This window comes from Corapipo altera, unplaced genomic scaffold, assembly GCF_003945725.1.
Source record: "Corapipo altera isolate COAL_440 unplaced genomic scaffold, ASM394572v1 0, whole genome shotgun sequence".
Taxonomy (NCBI): domain Eukaryota; kingdom Metazoa; phylum Chordata; class Aves; order Passeriformes; family Pipridae; genus Corapipo; species Corapipo altera.
This window is the reverse complement of record NW_020884872.1, coordinates 75,116,403-75,142,134: the sequence shown is the minus strand read 5'-3', so window position 1 is coordinate 75,142,134 and position 25,732 is coordinate 75,116,403. Positions and strand designations below refer to the sequence as shown.

The following is a 25,732-nucleotide window of genomic DNA, read 5'->3' as shown; positions in this document are numbered from 1 at the left end:
AAACTTTTATAAATCCCTGTTTTTTTCTCAGGCAAGCTACTCAGGGTGAGAGGACAGCAGAGAAAATAGGAAGGTGGTTCCTGGGCCCTTGCAGGCTCCCAGACCTCCAGCATGGGGCCAAGAGGCTCTCCTTCCAGCATTTTACTTTCTACCGTGGGACCCAGGACAGGGCAAACTAATTATTAAAAAGCATCAGAAACATATAAGCATAACTAACAGTGGTTTTTATGACAGTAGCATAAAAAGTTTTTTAGAAACTGGGCAGCAGCAAGATATTATTTTCCATATAATTTTTTTTCATTGAGGATTTACGTCTGTAGTGACTCACAGACCACTGCTGTTGTTCTGCTATGAGAGGTGAGCCCTGTAGGCAAAACATAGAACAGGTGAAGAAAGACAGCATGTTCAAACAGAACACTTTTACCTGTACATTTGCTTACAAAAGGATTAAACATCCCAGTGCTGCAAAAGCAGGAATTCTACACAGGAGGGTTTTTGCTTGTTTGTTTTTCTATTACAGGCAGACAGATAACATGCTTAAAGTGGCAGCTGAGCCCTGTGACAGTCTGACTTTGTTCTGTATGTCAAGTTAATGTGCTGTAACTGTGGGAAAGATGTGCCACCTCCCTGAAGCACATCCTTTGGGGTGGAACAGCATCTCCTGCAAACAGCTCTTTATCAGGTAGTCCTGGACAAAACCATTTTTATTTCAAGAAAAAAACCATCAGTATCTTTCCTTAATCATCTGAATAGCAATAAACCCTTAGAGAAAACCATTGCATTCAAAGCTGTACCTTGGAGGAGAGATCTCACTGGAACATGTTTAAGGGAGATTTTTCCAGCTCTTCTTGAAATTAGAAACTTAATGTATTTTAAAGGGAAAACAACCATTTCTATAATCATAGGTTTCCCTAATCTCAGGGAGGAGGGAAAACATCTTTCAGTGATACACTCAACATACGTATAGCAAAAGTGGAGCAAATTAAGAGACACTCCCTTTTCCCTTGGCTTTCTGGAATTCCAAACCCTCATCAGAGACCGTAATTATTTTGGGAGTCTTTCACTCTTCCCCTCATTAACATGTTTACTTCCTTCTTATACCATTGCATAAATATGTTTGTAATTTTCTCTTCCTGATGTGGCACAATAATTCCGCAGCCTGTTTTTGTTTTTAATTCTGTGTGCTGATGAAGTGCTAAAACTGACTCAGCGAATTGCAGAGTGATGCAGACCTTACTGAAGGGAGGGGTTAAGAATTGGTGCACATAAAGAAACGTAATATAAATTTGCAGGTTGATTAAGTCTAGTTCCTTTGAGAGATATGTGGCCCTTATAAAGTCCAGCCTTACATCACACAGCATAAAACAACTCTGCCCAATTGCAGTTTTCCCTGCAACACTTTGCCAGCCCTTTTCATAGTTCAAGGCTCTGAGCCAAGGCCATTAAACTTGATTATAGCTGTATTGTGAAGGGTCAAGGCACACATCAGAGCTTGAATCCAGCATCTTAAACACAAGGTTCACTGTATGTCTTCCAATTGTGTTTTGATTTTTGAAATGTGTCAGTTTTTCCCTGTAATGAATTAGAAAATAATGTATAAACAGACTTGCCACAGAACCCTTCCTCCCAATTCCACTCCAGAGTACTCCATCCAGCTCTGAGTTCCTCAGTACGTGAAAGACACGGACCTGTTGCAATGAATTCAGAGCAGGCCATGAAGATGATCAGATAGAGCACCTCTCCTACGAAGACAGGCTGAGGGTTGGGTTTTTTGGCACGGAGAAGGCTCCAGGGAGACCTTTTAACAGCCTTCCTGTACCTTAAAGGGGGCTTATGACACCAAGTTGAGTGGTGTGGATGACACTTTGGGATGCCATTCAGTGGGACCTGGACAAGTTTAAGAAATGGGTCCATGGGAATCTCATAAGGTTTAATGAGACCAAGTGCAAAGTGCTGCACCTGGGTCAGGGTAACCCACAGCATCACTACAGGCTGGAGGATGAACAGATGCAGAGCGGCCCTGCTGAGAAGGACTTGCAGTTGCTGATGGATCAGACTGGACATGAGCCAAAAATATGGCCTTGCAACCCAGAAAGCCAATTGTATCCTGGGCTGCATCAGAAGCAGTGTAGCCAGCAGGTCAAGGGAGGGGATTCTGATCCTCTGCTCCACTCTAGTGAAATCCCACCTGCAGTGCTGCATCCAGCTCTGAGGTTCTCAGCACAGAAAGGACATCAACCTGGTGGAGCGAGTCTACAGGAGAGCCATCAAGATGTGATTAGAGAGATGGAGCACCTCTTCTATGAAGAAAGGCTGAGACAATTGGGATTGTTCAGCCTGGAAAAGAGACGGCTGTGGGGTGACCTAATTGCAGCCTTCCAGTACCCGAAGGGAACTTACGAGAAAGATGGAGAGAGACTATTTACAAGGCCGTGTAGTTCCAGGACAAAGGGGAATGGTTTTAAACTGGAAGAGAGGAGGTGCAGATTAGGTATTAGGAAGAACCTTCACTGTGAGGATGGTGAGGCACTGGAACAGGTTGCCCAAAGAAGCTGTGCATGTCCCATCCCTGGAAGTGTTCAAGGCCAGGTTGGATAGGGCTTGGAGCAACTTGAGCTAGTGGAAGGTGCCCCTGACCCTGCCAGGGAGGTTGGACTAGACGATCTTTAAGGTCCCTTCCCAGCCAAACCACTCTGATCTTTAAGGTCCCTTCCAAGCCAAACCATTCTATGATTCCATGACGTCTTATAAAAAAGAGCGAGAGCAACCAACAGCTCATTTTTGGGGTCGTATTACACGAACCGTAATTTCCCTTCCACCCTCGCGCGCCCCTCTCTCCACCCCACCCCCCTCCCCACCAACGGCCGGGGCCCCCTTTGGCCCCGCCCCCGGCGGCGCCGCGCGGGTGACGCGCAGTGTCTGCGCCAGCCCCGCCCCGCGGCCGCGCGGGTGCTGCGCGTGGCGGCAGCATGGGCCGGGCCGGCGGGGGCGGTGGGGCGGCGGCGATGGACGCGGTGCGCAGCTTCGAGCGCTGGAAGAAGAAATACACCCGGCGGACGAAGAGGCTGCGGCTGCAGCGCAAGGAGAGGAAGCGGCCCGAGTGGCAGGTAGAGCGGGAGAACATCGCCCGCCTGGTGCAGCGCTACCCCGAGGTACGGCCGGGCCGGTCCGGGGAGCGAGGGGCTCTGTGTGCGGGGCGGGGGCGGGCGGGCAGGCAAGACAGTCCTGCGGAAAAGCGGCTCCCCTCCTCGTGTAGCGCGTCTTGGGGTAGGGCTGGGAGGAGGAGGGATGGTATCTGTGTGCGGGTCCTGGGCAGGCGTGGGGAAGCCCCAGTGGTTGGTAGGCTGGTCCTCTGGTTGTCGGCGGGGACTGTAGGTCACAGGTGTGTCGGGTGATACTGCTGTGTGGCAGGCAGGATGGCTTTTTACCTCCACGAGGCAGGGATGATGCAAAGATGATTCTTTTCCTTTTTTTCCCCAGGCAGAGGAGGACGGGGGGAGTGGTTCTGGTGGAGGTGACTGGCTGTGGAGCCGGGCAGAGTGGGACCCTCGTGGGAGAGAGTGGGTGGTGGGGAGTGCAGCGAGGAGGACGAGGAGGCTGAAGCAAGTGGTGGAAACGGTTTGCATGCAGTGGCATTTGGCCCTTCTAACCAGGCAGCGTGCCTGTCTCCGTGTTGGAGGTCGGACACGTTTGTCTCCAAAGAAGATGCCCGACAGGCAAACGTCACACTAGAGAGGTGTGTTGTTTAACCTCAAGTCAGAAAATAGGTTTTTGAATACCAGAGCTGAAGTCAGTGCTGTTGGTTTTGTTGCGCAGATTTCCTTGAATTGCTGTAGGAGATAGTCGGCTTTTGAATGCTACCGATATGTGGAAAGTACTGTAATTGTGGGTAACGGGTTAGATGTGCTCTGCCTGTGATGTTGCTCTGCCTCCTGCCAAACTTTTGCTGACTTTGTAGCTGCTACTGGGGAGGAGCAGGGCAGTTCTGCTTGGTTACACAGTGCTCGACATAGCTGGTGGTAATCACTTTTTGGTGGTCGTAATTTGATTGAGCAGAAAGTAATGATGAGAGGCATAGAAGAAACGCATGTGTTACTGTGAAGAGGTCACGTTAGCTCCTTTGGTTAAGATTCAGCAAGTTAGTATTCTTAAGCTTAACTTGCTTTACTGTTTGAAAGCAAATGGTATGCTTCCAACGATGGTCATATTACTGTTTTGAATTACAGATTATTTCTCAAGGGAAAAAAAAGGTCTTGTAATTCATTGGCTTTTCATTTTTTGATAAAAATTAAAGATTGTAACTATGTAAATGATTAGTACATTCTGTTGTGCATAAATTTTGAGTTAACTTGTTTTGGCAATATCTTTCTATTCACTGTAGAAATAGTCAGCTTTCACAGTTACAGCTGGAATTGTTAGAAACTTGTATTTTTCCAAGTGGGATGACCACTGGTAGGTGTGTGTCTTTATGGAATGAAAAACATCCTACATTACTACAGTACTGTTGGACTGTTTCTATAACCTAGACTTGAGATGGTTGCCTCTGCATGGTCTCTGGAGGGTCCATGTCTGAGCAAGAGGGAGAAACTGAGTTATAGCAACTTGGCAAAGGCTGTTAATAGAGTTTGTGAACTCTCTACACAGCTCCCTGTGTAGACACCTATAGGCGGACCTGTTGTTTATATACCAGATTGCAGTATATATACAATAGTTTGCTTTGTATTTCTGTGTATTTGAATGCCGACAGGGACTTGTGTAATGAAATTAATTTTGCATGTTGTCAGGCCCTGATAGTTTCTCCATTTAATAATAGTGTGCATTTACTAGATAATGCCATATGCAAAGTAGGCTGCTGTGTTCTGTTAGGGTACTATGGCAATATCTAGCTATTCTTTCTTCTCTGTCTCTTGTTTTGGAGTCCCATCACTAGACTTAATACTCTGGGCAGTAGATAAAGTGATCGAATTTAGGGGTTGGCTTTTCCTCTAATGTAGTAGATACATGTGATCCGAAGCTTAAGTGGTATGTTGCTCCTGTGCACTGAAATTATGTGTATATGGTATGGACATATTAAGAGGTAGGAGGAGGATCACCACAATCATCAACTGCAGGAACTGCTGGCTTTTTAGCTTTCTTTTTTTTTCTATGAGACTGAATGGCTAAACATGACACCTATTAATAGAATCATAGAATTGTTTAGGTTGGAAAAGACCTCTAAGAGTCCAACCGTTAACCTACCACTACCACTAAACTATGCCCCCAAGTACCACATTCACATGTTTTTTGAACACTTCTAGGGTTGACAATTCCATTTCTTCCCCGGGAGGTCTATTCCAATGCCTGACCCTGTCATGTGTCCTAATGACAGTGATGACAATGAAAAATCCTAATTGCTTAGAAGGAGGCAGCAAGAATGCATGAAGTAGAAGATTTATTTTGGGCATTCAATCTCAGAGATGAAGTGACAGAAATATTTTAAAAAATATCTCTGGGAAGCTGGCTCCCAGAAGCTGGCTGGGAAGCTCCTCCACTCGATGCTGCCACTCCCACTTTGTTGTCCCTATACCCAGCCTATTTGTTCTCCATATACAGTTTTGCCATATTTATGCTGTGTGTGTATTAAATCCCTACACGCATCCCTGTCTATTATCATAGTTCTTATGGGGAAAAATTGCTTTGCTATCTGTTGTACCACTCTGCTTTGCAGGAAAGTGTCCCTGGCTGATAGTGGAGTATGACTGTGTTGCTCCCAGATGTATATTAGCAGCAGAGGAGTTCAGAAGAAACACACAAGCAATGAGGGGATGATAAGGGGATGACAGAGCCTCTTTTTTCCATAATGAGGTCAATATTTCTTTCTTATCCTCAATAATTTTGGGGTGGTACATCTGGGTTATGGTGGGTAGGTGTGCAATTCTCAGAGTTTTTAATTTGGTTAGTCCCCATTGAGATCTTCTGCAGTAGTCTGTTCCTGTACTCTTAGCATTAACTATTTTGTGTAATACTTAAGTGCAGTCACTTTTCCCTGAAGCACACCCTATACCTTTGACACTTGCATTCAATTTCCACTCATTCTACATAGATTTGTCTTTATACTGGCTTTATGGTCACCTCTGTCAGTTACTTCCCTGGATACCTGCATTTATTTGCTATATATATGGCTATGTGAATGTGTAGAGATGCTTCTGTTACTAATGTGACTGCACATGCGCCTTTTCTGGGTGTGGGTAATAATTCTGTGTCTCTATGGACCTTGGGGCAGCATAGGTAAGAATTGGGTAGTGGGAGGTTGTGTTTGTGTGTATTTTTAGAGGTTGAAGAAAAGAGGGTGGTAGTGGTCAGGCATATGTCTGCCAGAATTAAGACAAGGTAAACATATGTTAGTATTAGGATGGTGCTGGGGGCTCCTGGTGTCAACCCTTCTGGGGTTCTGCTGTCCTAGCTCCAGGAGTCTCCTGCCTGTGAACATTCAGGTGGATGCCCGCCAAGCTTTTTATCTTCTGTCCTTCAGATCTTCTTTTCTGGTCCCTAGCATGGTTTTCCACTTCGTCTCCAGTGTTTCTTCTGTATTACCCTGGATTTGGTTAAAGTGGGTGTGGGGATTGTGAGGAAGCGCCATGTGCTTGGATCTAAAGGGGTCTCCAGTGAGTTCTGCATGAGGTAGATCCCTTCTTAGGGACAAGAGAGCTAGAAGGCTCTTTGGTAAGCTCCTCTCTGTGAAGTGCACTGGCTGGGGTCTCTGTCATGCAGGCTATGTGCTTTTCTCATGAATGTGGCATGGAATTGGGGTAACATGGCTGATGGATGCACGAAGATCCACCTTGCCCTCCTGTCTATAATTTCCTGTGTGAGAATGTCTGCAGTGGGTAAACAAGACAAAATTAATAATGAAGAGGTAACCAATATACTTTGTTACTGGATTTTTTTTAATTTGTTGATGTGATGGCAAATGTGTGGCCGCATAGATGCAAAATGTGAAATTTAGTTTCAATGGGTCCAAATCATGGGACCATTTTCTGTGTTATGTGTTCGTAGGTGGTCTGTTGTCTGTTGATCCAGTGACTTCATTGCCTAATTGTCAGGCCATTGATGGACATGGTCCTTTCCATTCAGTTGTGCTCATGGAAAGTATTGAGCACCTAACCGATGTGCTGGTGAGCTGTTTGTGAAAAATTCTTTCTAGTGTGCTTTATGTCAAATTAGTTGAGTTAGATCAGAATGGCATTTGAAATATTTGAAATGAGCTGGCTCCTCTTACAATTGTAGATTCCCAGCAGATTGGCAGAAGTAGTAGCTTCTAGCAGGGAAACAAGCTAAGTAGAAGTTGGTGGTGTTTTCCACTGGTGCATGTAGATATAAAATAGAGCTATCAGAAAATCTACCTCTAACACCGGGTCTTCTTATGCCTACCATTTGGACTTGACTTAAAAATAAGCCAGTATTTTTGGAGTTTAAGGGTACTACTGCATATCCTTCTTCTGCTTCTAGGAGTCTGTAGGCCAGAGAAGTAATAGAGGAAGCTTTGTGACATGGCCTCTCCTAACATTCCTCACTCTTTTAATAGTGTTCTCACTTCTTTTCCTTGGACATCTTTAAAAGAGCTAGGCTTATGCATGCAATGATTTTTAAATTGATTTAGAGAAGTTTAACGTGGAGGAGCAGAACAATATTTGTTTTTTTTTGATTAATATATCTGTTCTTACTGAGTCATCTAGAGTTAAAAAGAAGTTGAGTACTGAAATACTTTGTGTCCTTAATTATTTAGAACAATTTCACATTGGTGTAATAGCCTGTTTAATATTTTACAAACCTTCTAAAATCTATCGCTTCAGTTGCACATAATCAATTGTGTGAATTCTTTTTTGATGTTGGTTAGATACTTTTCCCTTCTGTAGGCATACTGTTTTCCTAGTCACAGTTTCTTGGTTGAAATTAAACCAAAGCTGTATACATAACTGAGTTGTGATTATTTAGCATGTGAGACTGGGAATTAGCCAAATATTTCATGTGATATATAGTGTCTTCAAAATTATCAATTGAATTTGGAAATACTTTTCAAAATTTCCAATTTGTGAAAGTCAAAAAAAGACTTTTAAAATGGTGATTTCTGAGAAGAGTTTTCCCTCCTCCCAAATAACATTTCTGAAAGTTTAATTGTTCTGCTAGGGTACAGTGAAAGCTTGAAATTTTTCTTGCAAAAACTATGTCTTGAAATATGTTGAAACTAGGTTTTAGTAAGGGTGTTATTACCTTTTATCTATTTTTATCTTTTATTATAGGGATTAAATTCACATATTAAATTACTTATCTTGATTTTATTAGAGAGAACTAGCCTGAAAAGAGTGGTGTCATGATTTAGATGCTTTAAACAGCTATAACCCCTCAGTTTTCTATAATAGGCAGAGTCTGTAGAAGGCTTGGTACTTCAAGTAGATATTAAAGCTCATTTGACAGCTTGGTAGCCCTTCATCTGAGGCCTTCTTTGAAATTGTTATCACAAGATGTCAAGAAGATCTGAGGACCATTTTGCTTGGTTCCTGTATTGGGAGATTTCTGTTCAGCAGTCTGTTAGAATGAAATGATATTAGTTAGAAAAGCAGGAAGTGTGTAAGCTTTGAGTTTGACATTTGGAAATCTCAGTTTATGGGTTCTAGTCAGTATGCATTCAAAGCTGTGTAGTCTACCTTCCTCTTTTTCAGCTCAGGCTTTATAGACTCAGTAGTCTATTTTTTTTTTTTCCTTGAGTTCTGTGTTTTTGTTCAGCCCTGCTACTATTAGTTGTGAATTTGCCAGTCAAAGCTGTTCACATTTTTTAATTACCACCTAACTGCTAGAACAGTTGCAAATATTATGTTTTTCTCAAAATCTCTACTTGACATCTCAACATCTTTATAAATCATTGAGCCAACTCATGGACTGAAACACATGCTGTGTAATTACACATGTGTGTGTAATTAACAGCTTTCAAGTACGGATGGATACAGAGAAGTAAATTAGCACAATGAACTACTTTTGTAGTATCTGGGGTTCTTTTTACCTTGTGGGACAGCTCTAAAAAGTAAGTACACCAAGTGCTAGAGATTGGTGAATCTGGTGAGCTTCAGGACACTGAAGCTTGTACCTCTCCTGTCTCAGTCAGGTTGATGCAATATTGCTGCAGTTCTGGGTGTCCATATCTGCCCTGCAGCGAGGGTGAGTGTAGGTGTGCCTGGGTACACATGTGCAGCCACAGCTGAACACAGACAGAACAGTGCCTTTATTGGCACACACACACAGAGTGCTTGCACACAATAAATATGGGCGGCAGGTGCTGTTCCTCTCTGTCTGATGAGGATTAACATCCACTAGTGAAATACGTACTCACAGCTGGCATTAGCTACTCAGCCCCAGAGCTGGCCTCAGGCCCCAGTTTTCCCAGGTACTGGCACTGACACCCTCCAACCTCTGAGGTCTGTGGTCCCATTCTGGTTACCGGCACTGGGCTCAAGTGCTGCTGTCCACTCATCCCACTTGAAGGTTGCTGGTGGTCTCTCATGCAGGCTTAGAACAGACAGTGTGCCCACAAAGAAAGTCAATGGAGAGAATGTAAGAGTAATTATTTTTATTGTTATTACTGTTAATAAAATAAATGATATTATGTAAAACATTTAGTAAGACTGTAGGGCAGGCTGTAGTGATGAGCTACAGGGAAGTGTGTACTGACCAGCTAGCTGCCACCCAGACCAGCCCCTTTTTATCCCCTTTTGCCTCTGTTTTCTCATATGGGTTCCTCCCCAGTCCACCTTGATCCTTTCTTTTCTCTGTCTTTGATCCTTACCCTACACATCCCATAACAAGTCTTACACATTCCTACAGCCCCCTTAAAACACCCCCTACAAGGTTGTCCAGTGTCCTCAAATGCTTCCCCCCCCGCCCTGCTCCCTCTGAGCCTTGTGCACCTGCAGGCACTGATCCCTTCCATTCTGCAGGGCCTTCTGGCGAGGGGGCAGCCCCACTAGTGCCTTGGTGGAGTTCACCGAGGAACCCTGAGCTGACTTAAGTGGTCCCAGGGAACACCTGAGTCAAGGTGCTGTAACTCTGTATGCAGTGATAATGTCAGTGAGGCACCTTCCCATCACTGTTACACTGGTTCTTACAAAGTCTTTGAGTTCACAGCTGTTAATCTTTAATCACATAACCTAATACTAAACATATCCCAAAGACGCTAACACTGTAGAGTCAAAATGGAGAACTGGAGTGATAGAGGTATCTTTCTTATCTGAAGCTATTTCCTGAAGTGTTTGTTTAACAGACCTTTACCCTGCAGGACACTTACCTGCTTTAGTGATGTCCAGTCTTGTACAGCAACTGGAATACACTTCATCCTCATTACTTCTGGAGATCTGAAAATATAGATGCGAAAAGGACAGCTAAGCTCTAATAAGTTGGAGATGACAGACCTCCTGAGGTTCTCTTCACTCTAAATTGTTCTGTGATTTCATGATGATCTGAGCTTTAAATTGTGCTATTAACCTGTGTTATTCAAGTATATCTTATTACTTGCTTAACAGCTTTTGGAAGAACAGTGGTTTGGCTTAGGTCAAACTAGTATAGATTGCCTGACTTGGATCAGGTCATACTGAACTACTACATATTTATGTAAACACCAACTTAAAGAATGCTATTTAATTTCTCTGTTATGGTTAGATTGTAAGCAGTGATCAAAATTATTTTTTTTCAGATAAATACAAGTGAAATCCAAAGATTTTCAGATTTTCCATTGTCAAAAAAAACCCTAAAAGGTGAGTATGGAAGTTTTCTTTAGAAAATAATGTAAGTAAAAAAGAAAGTATTATCTATCTGCATCTGAATGGGTTTTTTTGCTTTAAATTAAGTTTTAGATAAGTGTTGCTATGTACAGCATTTTCTAAACAGAGGAATAGAGTCTTGGGCCATACAAAACTAAATGAAGTTTTTTTCTTTCTTTTTTTTTTTTATTCCTCTTCCCCTCCCACACTCTCTCTTCTCTTCCCACACTGCACATACTAGGACTGCAGGAAGCTCAGTATCGTGTGGTAACAGAGATACAGAGGCAAACCATAGGTTTGGCTTTACAAGGTAAAGATGTACTTGGAGCTGCAAAGACTGGATCAGGCAAAACCTTGGCTTTTATTGTTCCAGTAAGTAATTTATATCCTTCCATTTGTACTCAAACCAAGTTATCCATGAAGTATTGACGTCAGACATCTTAGGTTATTAGGTCCTGAGAGAAATGTTAAAATTCAGCTGATCTAAGTGTTCTAAGAAAGCCAAGATGCCAATTTAATAAAGCTGCTTGAGGTTCTGAAAGAAGCGTGTTTTTGGCAATAGGAATATTCTGAGACTTAGAAGTTTCATTTTAGTCCTTACATGAATAGACCGTGTGTGATTTAGCAAGTACTTTGTTTTTCTCTCAGGAATGTTTCCTGGTGCAACTCTAGTTGTTCAATTCTGAAAACTAAGTATACGAAGTAGAATGGTGAATTTTCTTCAGTTCCTTAGAATTTTTTTAAATGAGTGGTTTTCACTCCTTTAACATGTAAGAATTTGGACCTTATATAGCAAACTTAACCTTAATGATTGTGGACTTCCATTTCCTTGTCTTTTGTGAACTCCTTTGAAATCGCTTCTGGGTGCAAGTGGAAAAAACTGGATGAAAACCCTTGTCATGGATATATGTGTTTGACAGTTTTACTCAATACATCATGAAATGCATTTCATTTCTTTGTGCTGAAAATATAATTGAGACGTGTGCTAAAAGTGCACATATAAGTGGATACAAATCCCATCATACTATTTTTATAGGAAGGGAAAAATAAATGTTTTGATTATGGAGTTACTTTGTTTTAAACGTTACTTGCATTTTTCTAAGCATAAATTTCTTTGGAGCCTATTTTATCACTAAGTATGAGAACAGTAGAAAATTCTTTGAATACTTGCTGTAGTTGAGAAGATTTATACTTTATGCTGTTTTTTTAAAAAGTATTTTTTACTAGTGAAGAATAAAAAATGGAGGAGGATTTAAAAGATAGTCTTGTGAATTTGAGAAACAGAAGTGAGATTGCTCAGTTACTCAGTCTAAGAGTAGAAGTACTTTGTTTTACAAACCTTATTTTAAAACAATTTTAGAGAAGAAGAGTGCTAAGAGAGGAGCTGAAGAGATGAAAAATGAAAAAAAAATTAACTCTACAAGGATGTGTAATGGCTTTCAGTATTCCAGAAGGCTTCAGATATTCATACTTGTAAAGTCTTTGTGTTAGGATTAGCTGACTAAGACAGTGTTTCTGCGGTGTGAATTCCTAAGAGAAGGAATAATCCTTGTCTGAGCTGCAGCTTTAATTGGAGTGCTCTGTATGTAACATGGATAGTACTGCTTCAAACCCATAGCCAGAATTAAAGCTTCAATAACTAATGTTCTTGCAGTTGCTCATTCTGTTTCTGGTTCCCACAAAACCTTACGAGCAGGGAAATTTCTCTTGTTTTTCCACACTAATTTCAATCATCATGTAAATGATTAAGACCTAATTTCCACAATTTAGCAGGGTAGGATTAATTGTGCAGTAAAGTATTTATGATTTACCACCCATTACTGTCTGTCATAGGTTGGTACTGGAGAACTTTGCTACTGCAAGTATCATTACCATTAGTTAAAATTTATATATAATCAACGTATGTGAAGTGGACTCTGATGTTTCTTCATGTCATTACTTTAGTTAATGTGGCTTTGTCTTTTTTTTAATGACACTTTTTGTTACAAACTTGTTGTTACACATTTTCCTTCTGAGATTTTTATAGTGTTAATATATTAATTGTTTTCAGGCTTTGGAACTCCTGTATCGCCAACAGTGGACTTCTGCTGACGGACTGGGAGTTCTCATAATATCACCGACCCGGGAACTGGCATATCAAACCTTCAAGGTTCTGCGTAAAGTGGGAAAGAATCATGAGTTCTCAGCTGGTCTTGTCATTGGAGGAAAGGTGTGTCCTCTCTTGGAGTTTGCTGGATGGAAGCATAATTGAGTAGTATATTAAGTACTAGTTTAGGAAGGAAACCCTGGGATCAAAAACTCAGGGAAGAGAGCAGTTAACGGGAGTATATCAGCGACCCACTTGTTTTCCTGTGTGTACTCTGTCTTTTGAAGCTTTTGCATATTTACAATCTTCCCAGGTTCCGTGACTGAATGGACCTTCCTGCCAAGCCTTCCAGGACTGTCTTGTTAATATAGGTTATTCTGAAATAACGTTTTTTTGCTTAGGCCACAAGTGTGAGCATGCTGAAGAAATGGCAATGTATCTGTGGAAAGAGGAGAGACTGCTCCTTAACTGTTCTTTCTAAGAATTATCAGTAGGTTGAGCTGACTTGACCATGTCTGGTACTGGGCTTCTAGTTTGAACAACTAGAGCTAAGCTGGTTTAACTCCTTTTCAGGATCTGAAAGAAGAGTCTGAAAGAATACACCACATAAATATGCTAATTTGCACTCCAGGACGGCTTCTACAACACATGGATGAAACTTCATATTTCTATGCATCTGATCTGCAAATGTTGAGTAAGTTTTTCAAGTACTTGCAAGTATTTGGGAATATTTTGTAACAGTTCATAACTGTATGGAGCACTTTCTTGGGTAAAAAGTTTATCCTTGTCATGGTATATAGATGAAATGGCTTTTAAGCTCACACATGTCCAAATTAAATTAGAAAACAACAAAAACACTTTCTTCTTTGTACTTTCTCTGAAGCTGTTGCTGAGCGTGCTTTCCTTAGGGTGATAAGGACAAGTAGGTGAGTTAGTAAGGAACTCAAGCACAAATGTAGTGTCTCATATAATCCTTTATATCTTTATATCCTTTATATAGCCAGACTTTCCTTTCTGGCTATAGCTCTTGTGTTTTTCCTGACATGATCGTTAACTATCTATAATGAATATTCATTGCAGTGTGTATATTTTAGACCAGTTCTAGAAAACATTTTTCTTTGTATTTTAAGACAGATTTCTGCTCCTTTTAATATTTTGTTAGCATTGTTAACACTGTTCATTTACATCCTTCCAACCTGAACAGAAATTTTCAGTATAATGAAAAAGCTTGCCTGCCACTAAGAACTGCATAATCATTAGCATAGCTTCAGGAATGTAGAAGCAATTAAGAAGCTAATGAAGCTGATAAAATGTTGCTTGCTACACTTAGTACAATTCATGGCAGACAAAAATTGCATTAAATGTAGGCTCTTTTCTTAAGGCTTTGTCTCTGTGCTACTCGGTTTATATCCTGTATTTCAATGGTAAATTTAACTTGGGAGAGGTTGTTTTGCTCTGTCATGAGTAGCACAGCACTGTTTTATGTTCTGTGCTTTTATTTCAGCAATAGGAAGGGGAGTCGGTTTACAGATTGCTGAGCTGCTTACTTGAAATGCTGAACTTTTTGGTTCAGTGTGTGAAACTGAGGGCTGTAGTGCAGAGATTATGGGAAATGCTATGATTTCTATTGCAGGTTGTTTTAAAAACATTTTATGAAATACACAAATATTTAAAGAGAATCCTGTTGTATACAGGAATTAAGTTAATCTCTGCGGTTTAAGTACAGATGGAATTTTTTACTATATAGATTTAATGTAGGGTTTTTTTTAAATAATTCAATCTAAACCCAGATTTTCTCAACTTTATCCCTCAATCAAGTTCTTGACGAAGCTGATAGAATTCTAGACATGGGGTTTGCTGATACAATGAATGCAATCATAGAAAATCTACCTAAGAAACGCCAGACCTTGCTTTTTTCTGCAACACAAACAAAATCAGTGAAGGATCTTGCACGTCTGAGTCTGAAAGATCCAGAATATGTTTGGGTTCATGAGAAGGCCAAATTCAGGTATGTTGGGCTATTTTTTTTCCGAGGGGTTAAACAGATAGTAGTTCTACTTAACTGCTTCTCTGACTGTCAGTTTCCTGAATCAAAAGGGTTTTTTTGCATCCTCCTCCTTTCTGCAGTGTCTGCTGTGTGTTTCCCTGAAAGCAAGAAGTTTCCAGATAAGAGGGGACTAGTTCTGACTGAATCATGACAGGGAGGCTGAACCTGTGCTTGTCTCGTGTCTCCTCAGGCAGCTTCTCAAACTGGACATTTTTTTCCTTGCGAGGAAGCGCCAGAGTGGATTATAGCCTGAATGGAGTAGTGTCCTAGCAGCACTCAGTTCTGAATTGCTCCTTTTTTGTTGTTTGGCTTCCTTGCCTCCTGCATGTGCATACTTGCTATGCAGAACCACCGAGTCTGTTGCACAAACACAGTTTGTCTGTGTGCCGTTTATAAATCTGGCTTTCCAAGGAAATGCAGTGCTAGTGGGAAAATGCAGAATGGCAGCAGTCCTGTTTGTGTGTTCAGTATTAGGTGCCCAGAAGAAAGCATGTGGTGGTAGTGCATGTGCAGTAAGTCTTGTGGCTTCCTGACGTGCTGCATGTTCTGTGCGTGTTTAAGACTCTGCCCTTTGCGCATAAAATAAATTTGTCATGCCTTACAGTTTGGAGCAGGATGGGAGGCCCTTGCTAGGAATAAAGTATGTGGTCTGCCAGGCTAAAAGAATTTAATGTATCACTAAATGAAAAAATATACACGTTACTTTTTGGCACGTTATTTTCTTTTGAAATTGAAATGAAGCATGTTATTTATTTTGCATTTCTGTGGGCTCGATCATCTGGGTGTCAAATTGCTTATGAACATGGATGATTATTTTTCTGCTCTTCTATGAAATATGCATATATTTCCTTATATAAAATACAGGGGAAAGGTGAAGCATTGTGATAAAAATGGCTTTTCCAAGAGCAAACAAGAAATCATCAGGAAAATGCACAGCAGAACCACATTGAATCTTGAGGGAGTTTTAACTATTTGATTTGATTATCTCTCTATTGTACTGCAAATACCTTTTTTTAATCAGCAGTACTGTCAAAGGCATCTGAAATAATCATGATTACCAGAAAAAAGTCTGTGATTAATATCTTCTTAGCAGAAGAGGATATATAAGCCTAATGCGTATTCTTCATTTTGAGGGCTGACTCTACATCTGTTTCACAGATCTCACATGTTTTGTGAAGTCTGTTTTTAAGTACATTTAATTTTTTTAAATATTTGGGAGAATGCAATTAGGTAACAAACTGAAACAGAAAAAAAGAAAAGTATTAATGTGTTTTAGAATTTACTACCTTAGTAGTAAAAGGTTACTGCCTTATGAAAGCAATTTCCTGTGAAAGACTTAAAAAGTGAAAAGTGCTATGGCATAATTGAACTTGAATAGCAGAATAAAAACTGGAGGAGACTCTTGTAATTTCATCCTCCCAAGTGACCACCTTTAGAAAAGTAATTTTGAATACCTTTGGTGTGTTTAGAGTGAAGCAGAGGGACTGTAAGAGATGAGCATTTAGATGTGTTTCAAGGGCAAACTTGCCAAAGAAGTTTTTGTTGTTTTATTAAGAGCAGAAATGTGAGATAAGGTGACAATTCAGAGCTTTAGAAAGTTACCTTGCGTGTTAGAGTAATCAGTAGAAGTACATCAATGCTCTTTTTTCGTGCATGATTAGACTCTGCTTTGACATTGCTTTAAGCACAAATGATGCTTTAATAGGACTAATAGAAAAAATTGCATGTAAGTCAAGGCAATTTGAATGTTGCTGCTTAGACATGGAAAGAGTTTGCCTTGCTAGTAGTAAATGAATTTAGAAGTAATGTCAAAAGTCACCTGTGCCTCCTCACTGGCTTTTAGTAAGGAAATTGATTCATCTTTCAAGAGTTGCTTTCAAGTGGAGCTGCTAAGACTTGTTCCTCAAAGTGGGGGAACTTTCCAGCCTGACTCCTTTTCTTTTCTCCTCTTTCTGAGTATCTATAAGACACTCTTGACTTAAAAGAAAGGTCAAACATCTCCATAGATGTATCTAAATATACTTTTTTGGTGTGTTTTTGCTTTGGTTTTGTTTTTCTTTTTTTTTAGTACCCCAGCAACTTTGGATCAGAATTATGTTGTCTGTGAACTTCAGCAAAAAGTAAACATGTTATATTCTTTCCTGAGAACTCATTTGAAAAAGAAGAGCATTGTGTTTTTTGCAAGCTGTAAAGAGGTATGGCTTTTTCTTCCCCCTCCCCCCATAGCATTTTAAAGCGAATAAAATGACGATATTAATGTAGATTTCAAGGCACCAGAGAGGTGAGATTCTGGACTAGTTTGCAATAGGAAATTGGAGGAACAAAACAACGCTTACTCCTGTAGACGTGTCATGCAGGGCCTGGCTTCTGGATATTCAGCAACTCAGGCTCAATGGGTAAAAGGTTCTGGAGACTCGGCCATTTTTATGCTCTTCTATTAAAAACTAATGCTAAAATTATTGTCCATTGGTCAGTTGGTTTTGTCTCATGACACATTTTGTAGTTAGCTTACACAGTATTTCAGGAGGTGTACCTGGTTTCTTTACAAGCTTTTAAACTTGCCTATTTGAGAAATTATGATTGTGAAATAGTACAGCAATAGATTTTTCTTACCTAGGAAGTAATCCTTCAAATCCTTGTATAAATATCCTGGGACCATTCTGTTGAAGCTACTTGTATGTGTTTATGTGGCGCAGGTATTTGTAACTACTGCATGTATCAAGTATTTTACAACATACAATGGTATAGTAAATATTCATTGCCGTTCTTCCACTTGTGTAAGAGGTTACAATATTTTTGTTCTGCAGTTGACTGGTGAGTAGAGTGAAGCAGTAGGCTTAGTTGTACGGAAGTTCTCTGAGCTGCAGCTGTTCCTGCAATAGACACAGTTTCTGTAATTATTTTCTTAAAATAGTATTACATAGCGGCCTGCTCTAAAATGGTGTTGCATCATAGGTACTGTATGTAAGAGTAAACAGGCTGACTTTGTAAGAGAAGCTGTTGAAGCTTGAAGTAGTAAACTGAGACTGTAGACTGCTTTGAGTTGCAGTATAGAACACAACACCCCTCCAGTGTTGCCTCAAAGCAATACTTTGGTCCCTTGCATACAGCCTAACTAGTCATGTCCCAAATCATTCTTGCTGTTAGCTATTCTGCTTTCTTTTAGGAAATGTCATCAAAAGGCATACCAATGCATGCCTTCCACAGCTGGTTTCTTCTTTTATCTTCTTTAGTACCTGAGTGCGTTGACAAAGTCTCAAAATAGCATCTCTTGTCAATGATGTGGAGAAAAGTTTATTTATTTTGATGTACTAAGTCAGTTGCTCTATACTGTATATGATCTTTACAAGTTTAACATAGCATGGTAATTTCCCCCCTCTCCCGATTTGTTGGGTAGGTCCAATATCTGTTCAGAGTTTTCTGTAAGCTTCAACCTGGTCTTCCTGTACTGGCACTCCATGGCAAGCAGCAGCAGATGAAGAGAATGGAAGTCTACACTTGCTTTGTTCGGAAAAAGGCAGCGGTACTTTTTGCTACAGATATTGCAGCTCGTGGTCTGGGTATGTACCCACAGAAGCAGTTATTCAAAAAGTGATCACCTAACCCTGTTGAGGCTTTATCAGACTTTGTACTCTGAAGACCAACTTGATTTGTGAAAAATGAAGCTGTAGTCTGCTTAGGAGCTCACTAGGGTAACTCAAAAAAGAGAGATGCTTCTTAGAGTTCTGCTGTTTCTTTACTGAAGAGGCCCACTTAATCTGTGCTTAATTTTTCTTTTTATCCCAGAAAAACTTTTGTTGTATGAAAATAGTGATGTATTTGCTTACTGCATGCCATAAGATGAGATTTTAGCAGTTTTAAATATTACTGATATGCCTGTATCCTGTGCGTTATTCTAAAGGATATGAAAAATTACTAACCTACCAGTATGTGGAAAGAACTTTTAATGTCTGAAGTATGAATGGCTTTATATAGGACTGTGTTGTGTAAAGAGATAAAAAAGTAGATGACGGTAAAAGCAAGTATATTTATAGGGTCTATTTTGAGCCAAGAGTTTCTTACGTCTGGGCATTACCTGCTGAATTATGATTTACTTCTCTGGACTTCTTTTTTCTTTTCTTTTTTTTTTTTTCTTAGTACTTGGAAGCATTTAGGTATGACACAAGACTTTTCAGGAGTTCACCTATTGTTTCAGATAGCAAACTCTGTTGTCCAAAAATGTGAGGTTTTGTCATTATGCTACAAAAGGAAGGAAGGTGCTCTAAAAGATGAAGGCAGAATTGAAGACTTTATCAAAACTTCTATACTGCTGAAATGTCACCAGTGAGGATCTAATTTGCGTGTGGTTGGTTGGTTTTAGAGCATGGGTATAAATATGGAATGCAGCATAGCTACAGACTTGGTCAGGAAGTAACTCAAACTTAGTCCCGGGCAAAGCATGCTGCTGCTTCGTGAAGTACAGCAGTTAGAAAATGCTTATTGATAATATCATTCACAGTCAGTGTTGACTTCTTTATTAGTCTTGGTCACACCCCTGCCTTGCCCCCCTGCATCTTTGAGAGGACTGTGGTATTTCTGTATGTGACAGCTGAAGTGCTGTCTCACCACTGAAGTCAGCTGAAGTGCTGACTTCGGATCCCAGTGGTGTAGGAGTTTAATAGTATGAGTGAAAAGTGGGTCAGATATTGTTATTTAGTTATTACATATAGTGGTGTTTTATCATCTGTGTGACCCAAAGCATGTCTGTTCTTGTCAAGTGTGAAATGACATTCCATTCATTGCACAGTCATAATTTAGGAAATGAAGACACAATTTTAACTTTTTTTGTTGAAGAGAATGATTGTTTATGTATGCTAATACATGCAATTAATTTTATTTTTATTTCAGAGGTTGAACCCAATGACTGTAAATGAGTCCAAATGATGGTTCTTATAGTAATTAATGCTTCAAAATAATATGTTGCTCTTGAATAGGAGGTTTTTCAGTACACTGAGCTTAAATATTGACATATTTTTTCTTTACACAGATTTTCCAGCAGTGAACTGGGTCATTCAGTTTGATTGTCCAGAAGATGCAAACACATACATCCACAGAGTGGGAAGAACAGCCAGGTTTGTTTTCACTTTTCATTAGTATTTTAATGTTTAAAACTAGATCACTGTAGGGAGAGATAATTGGCTAAAGATTCACTCGAAAAAAATCAAGATATAAATTGGAAACAAAGAAAAAGGCTGTTATCACTAAAAGCCCCATTTGATTAGTTAAGAACAATGATTTAACTTAATGATTTCTTAGCTTCAGAGACTTGCTACAGCAGACAAAAAATGTCCCTGGTTGTTTCATCTGACCAGGGAAGATTAATAGTGAGGAAACGGAAAACCTTTTGTACTTAGCAGGATTACCTCAAAGGCTGAGTTGAGCATATTTGTGAGTGGAAAAGCTTGCTTTGCCACTTACATTTATAGTTAAATAAGGTTTTAGACTGTGGATCTAATTCCTTAGTGTCATTGAAGACTCTTCAAAAGAATGGAAATATTTCTTCCTTATTTAATTTGGGGAGCAAGGAATCAAATAATGTTAATTACAGGTTAAATTTTTAATTTTCTAAGTCTTTTGTAGAATTACATTCTTAGGCATAGCTTTAGTTTAAATATTAGTGACTAAGTCTTTATGATGGAAGGGAGTTACCCAGCTACACTGTTGAAAACCAGGTCCTTGATCTCTGAAGTAGATTTTTAACAGAAACAGGAGCTGTCACTGCATATAATTCAGTAAATCAAAAACTTTAAGCAATTATCTGAAAGATGAAATGCAAGACCTGGCATTATATCTTGTTTATTATTTAATTTGTTTGTAGTAGGGTTTGCAATGTTGGCGGTTGTCAAACCTAATGACAGAGCAGTTGCTTAGAGTAGTACTTCAACATTATAGAAATTTGAGATCTGTGTTCATGGATCAGAAGGCTATAAATTTTGGTGACCATACCAGCTCTCTTTCAAAATGTGGAAGTTCTGTGTTTCATTGTACTTGGTAACATTTCTGCCCCATTCTGTCATGTGCTTTCCATTTTCTGATCTACCTGCTATAGTTGATGGGAGCGATAAATTTTCAAATGCTTTTGAAAAAAAACCTATCAATGAACAAAACCAGTGAATGTTACATATAATTAGATAAACCACCTGCCTATTTTGCTGAACTAAAATTTAGATGTAATCTTATGCACACCAACTGAGAGAAAAGCATATAGCCTTAGTTAAAATTCTGTGGTGTTTTTTATTTCTTCTTTTTTTTTTTTTAATCCCGCGTGGTTTCCGCAGAAGGCTTGTAATTTTGTCTTTGTGTCATATTGTCATCATATGAAAGAAAACAATATATTTGGCACTGTTTAAATACCAGCTTCTAGGAGACTTGTTGAGCTCTTCCTGAGCCGTGTCACTGAGTTAAAACACCTCTTGAGTTGTAATCCTCAGACCTTTTCCCAATTCTCATTAGGAGCTGAGAAGAGCCGTTTTAAGTAGTTTGGCACAAGGAAACAGCTCTGAAGAGCTACAAAGACAACTATCTCCCCTTTTTCATAACGCTTTTATTCAAGTGTCACTCTGAGGAGGATGTTAGCGTGGCAACCCTTAAGGGCCTGTCTTCAGTGGCCTCTTAAATACAGTCCTCTGTGATTCCTCAAGGAACAGATTTAGACAGAAAATTGGGGCAGAAATTCTGTCTTATGGGCCGGGGACTGTGCTGGATGCCACACCGGGCTGTAGTTTTACATTTCCTTTTATGTGAATTTTTCGGTAGGCAGACCTTCCAGAAATTGGGAGTGCATCAAAGCAAGTTGTTTGAGCTGGCAGGATGGTGACTAATAGTGAAACAAATTCCTTTTGTAGGAAGAGCTTCATGGGTGTTTTCTGTTTCTTAATCTGATACAAACATCAAGGCAGGTTCTACCTATACTGGGTATTAATTTTGAAGAAACGTGCAGAGTTTCTCCATCTTTAAGGTAAAGCAGTCCTGGAAAGAGGAAAGAAATTCGTTCAGGAAACTTAATGGCATGAAATAAATCTTCGAAAATAAAACAAGGCAGATGTCTAATAATTTTGAGTGAATACTGTACACTAAGTAAATATGCTAATGCAGTTTTAGATGTGGATAATTGAGAATGTACTTCTCAGTGAAATCTGAGTGTTGAGTAGGAAGCTTCACTTGTTTTCAATAGCTGCAGTTAGTATGAGAAGCTTGTGTTTCTTCTAGAAACTTGATAAAAATGAACTGAACTGCAGTTTAGTAGTCCTTGTTAATGAGGTTAGAGATCATTGGAATTTTTTGTGGGTTATGACAGTGTATAATTGCATGGAATGAAAGCTAAATTAAATATCTCAGCTAAATTAGAGGCTGTGTTAAACTGTAATTAAAACTGAGATGCCACATACTGTTTACTTTTGAAATAAAATTATTTTGTGATACAAAGGTAAATATGAAAGTCGGGAGAGAAACTGTGTTGGGGATGGGGCTGAAAAACCTTTGACTAACAATCATGGATATGTTTCCAGATCTGTTTTACAGTTTTGCAAAACTTGATCTAAGATGAAAGATAATGGTTTATTTTTAAGTGGATCAGACCACTGTGTCCCCTAAGTAGCATTTCACTTGTATTTTATCCTGTTGAAGAACATAAATTGCAACTCCTGCATTTTGATTTATCGTAAAGTAAGATCAGGAAAATCTGGGTGTTGTCCAGTAATGCTTTTACTTTGTAGTACAGTTGACATATATTGAGTGATGTTCGGTTGTTTGTTTTTTTTTCCTGTAAAGTTGAAATGTATGTTAGAATTGGAGTGGTTGGAAGCTGTTTCTTCCAACTGCTTTTAAAGTATTTATTTTAAGTCTTTACTGGTTCAGTAAAATTCTAAAATACTGACAGTATCATTTGCAGTGCCATAAATATTTCTGACTATATTTTTACCACGCATTCTCTTTGAAAAGGCTGTGATTTAAAATACTAGATCAAAATGTTTTCCTGTTGGTTTTAGTTTCAGAAATTCTAAACAAAAGCTACTTGTAGCAATAACCTGCAAAACTAATTTCTTCCATTTCTTAATTTCTATTAATGCTTTCTATTCTGTAACCTATGAAGCCTATAGTTGAAGGTATTCTTTGGTCAATTTTGTGAAACGAAGTTACAGTGCCACTAGGGGACAGCAGAAGATAATAATTTTTGAAGCACATTGATGCGCATTTTTTTCCCCAACTGTTTTTTCAATCATAATTCTATGGCATGAGGAAAACATATAGGGATATATTTCTTTCAGACATGATTGCACTGATGAGACAAGACACCAAAAAGTCTATTTTGTCTTTTTATTCATGTGTATATATCTTCTACTTTGGATGTACCTAATCCTGACATGTGTCAGTAATTAATTTCTTTTTTCGTAGCATTGTGTTCCTCCCTCCACTTAATTTTTAATTTTTTTTTTCCTTCAGAGGAGAGTATTAAAAACTGTTACTTGAGTTGAGTGATTTTTTCTGTCAGGAATCTTTTTTAAATACACCAACAGTGGAATGTTAAACAGAATAAATCTCTTTGCTCTGTAATTTTTATCTGTAGTGTGTCCAGAGCTATATAGAAGATTTAGGTCTGACTGGCTCAGACTTCTGATGGAATTTAATTGGTTAGGTTTCTTAGGTGCTTAAACTGACTTAGGAAAGTAATTGTAATTTTATTGTTGTCGTTAAATATAGTGTGCATACAGGCATGCAAGTTCTGTCTAGCTCTGCTATGCTTTTTTTCCTTTTAGTAAATTATGCTCTGAAAACAAATGGAATAATAAAAGTCCATCTTCCCAAAACAGTATACTCTGTTACCTGCCATCTTTGTACTGGCTGGTATGATGATTAGAGCCAAAGAGGTATGAATAAAGGCTTATAAGATCTTTGGGTTTTTGATGCCTTGGGAGTACTAGAGAATACACGCACATGTCAGATTATGGAAAGGTTAAAGGAGCAGGTCATAGAATGATCTTATTCTGTCATGAAGTATAATGCTTTGAAGCTCATTAGTGCTCATTGGGACTCTACTTAAGTAATTGCACATTATATGTGTGAAAGTGAGACTAATAAGCCTTTAAAGTAATGTGTCAATAAAGCATTTAAAAGTGTGAGTGACTTAATGATACCTTTTTCAATGGTGGAAGCTTGATTTTTTTTTTTTATTTTTTTTTTTTTTTTTTTTATTTGGGAAAAATATCCCAGGGATATGTGTCTGGGGTCCTGAATAAACAGCACAGCCAAGATGACAGCTCTTTATTTGACTGTATTTCTTTTTTTTTTTTTAATTTTAAGACCCACCACCATCTCATATTATGTTGCAGTCAAGTCATCATCCTAACTCAAGTTAAGTAAAAATAGCTGATAGTGGAGGTCACAAGAAATTGTTGACACCACATTTAACTTGCAATTCACATTAATAAGTTCTCTAAAATTAAACACCGTATCCTAGCTACATTCTTTACAGTGGCCTGTGACGCTGCAGTTATACTGACTGGCACTATGTTATCTGTTATAATTCTTTTAATAGTGGAATAGTATGAATGTTCCTTTACACTGAACAATTAAGTGGCTTAAGTTATTACCTACTGATGTGAAGCTGCAATACCGTAAGCTGTGATAAAAAATTATGTGTTTTAATTCAGTAGAGTGGACACAGCTGCAGTGGAAAACAGATTCCTTCCAGTCTAGGCTGGAGGATCCAACAACCTCCCAAGGCCTTTTTGAATTCAATTTATTATAAGGGTAGCATGACAAGATTGGTGAGCAACTGCCATTATTTCTTGTGACTAGCAAACAGGGACACTAATCCAGTATGACTGAATGAAGGGGATGGTCGTTTTGTGGTACAAATAAAACCCAGTTGGTTCTCGGAACTTGGCAGTAGGTATAAGTGGGCTACTGTCTGGACAGCAGAAGGAAAAGGATATTAAGTGCTCAGAGGAGAAGAAAAAACAAACTATGAAGTAATCTCTGACTTAATAGCAGTATTTACTGATAATTTTTTGGAGATACTGAACTAAGGTTTATGCAATGGAGAAGCAGAAGCAAACATACCATTAGAAGTGACCTAAAGCAAAACCAGAAACCGAAGCCAATTCACGTTTACTTGTTTGTTTTAAATACTCTGTGGGATGTCAGACTGTTCACAACCCATGGGAAAGAGCTCTTCTCCCTGGCTGAATCAAGGACCCAGCAGTGAATGTGGGCTGCCAGCTGTGTTTGCTCAGCTGCGAACAGCAAACACACTTTCTGGTCTCTTTGTTGGTCTGCTTTGGTAGGACTTACTGTAGATGGTACAGTACTGTTTCAGTTCACAGTGCACACAGATATCTTGTTAAAGGTTAGTTGTTTTAAGAAAAATATCTGTTACAAAAAGAGGCAATTGATCCTGTAGATGGGATAGAAATTCCAATATGCACTTATTTTTTGTGCTCATTTTTAATTTAAAAAAATAGAATAACACATTACTATAATATGAAAGAAACACGGCAGTGTAGAAGGTATGATAAACGGTAGATAAAACTTTTCTTGCTCCTTGGCTTGGAAAAATAATGTTTTCTTGGTTTGAAGCTTAGATTTCACCAGTCCTCCTCATGTCAGAAGGCCCAGAAGGTAATGTAATTGGAAACAAAGTTTTGTCTGAATTGAGCCTGCTATGGGAGACCTAAAATGTGCTTTTTTTAAGAAATATGTTTAGAAATGGTAGCTTACCTAGTCAGATTTAATAGTTGAATTTTAAAACAAAATATGAATTATTGTATTTCT

At 39.1% G+C, this 25,732-nt stretch overlaps 1 protein-coding gene across 1 annotated transcript in view; it reads left to right on the top strand.

Annotated features, from left to right (window-relative positions):
* Positions 1-2,947: 2,947 nt before the first annotated feature.
* Positions 2,948-25,732, top strand: part of DDX10 (DEAD-box helicase 10) — a 165,406-nt gene continuing 142,621 nt past the window's right edge. The window contains exons 1-9 of the mRNA XM_027638406.1: positions 2,948-3,152; positions 10,721-10,781; positions 11,029-11,159; positions 12,838-12,996; positions 13,447-13,567; positions 14,692-14,881; positions 16,989-17,115; positions 18,318-18,480; positions 19,947-20,031. Of these exons, the coding sequence (XP_027494207.1) occupies positions 2,970-3,152; positions 10,721-10,781; positions 11,029-11,159; positions 12,838-12,996; positions 13,447-13,567; positions 14,692-14,881; positions 16,989-17,115; positions 18,318-18,480; positions 19,947-20,031 (1,220 nt within the window). The 5' untranslated portion in view covers positions 2,948-2,969. The remainder of the gene's footprint in view (positions 3,153-10,720; positions 10,782-11,028; positions 11,160-12,837; positions 12,997-13,446; positions 13,568-14,691; positions 14,882-16,988; positions 17,116-18,317; positions 18,481-19,946; positions 20,032-25,732) is intronic.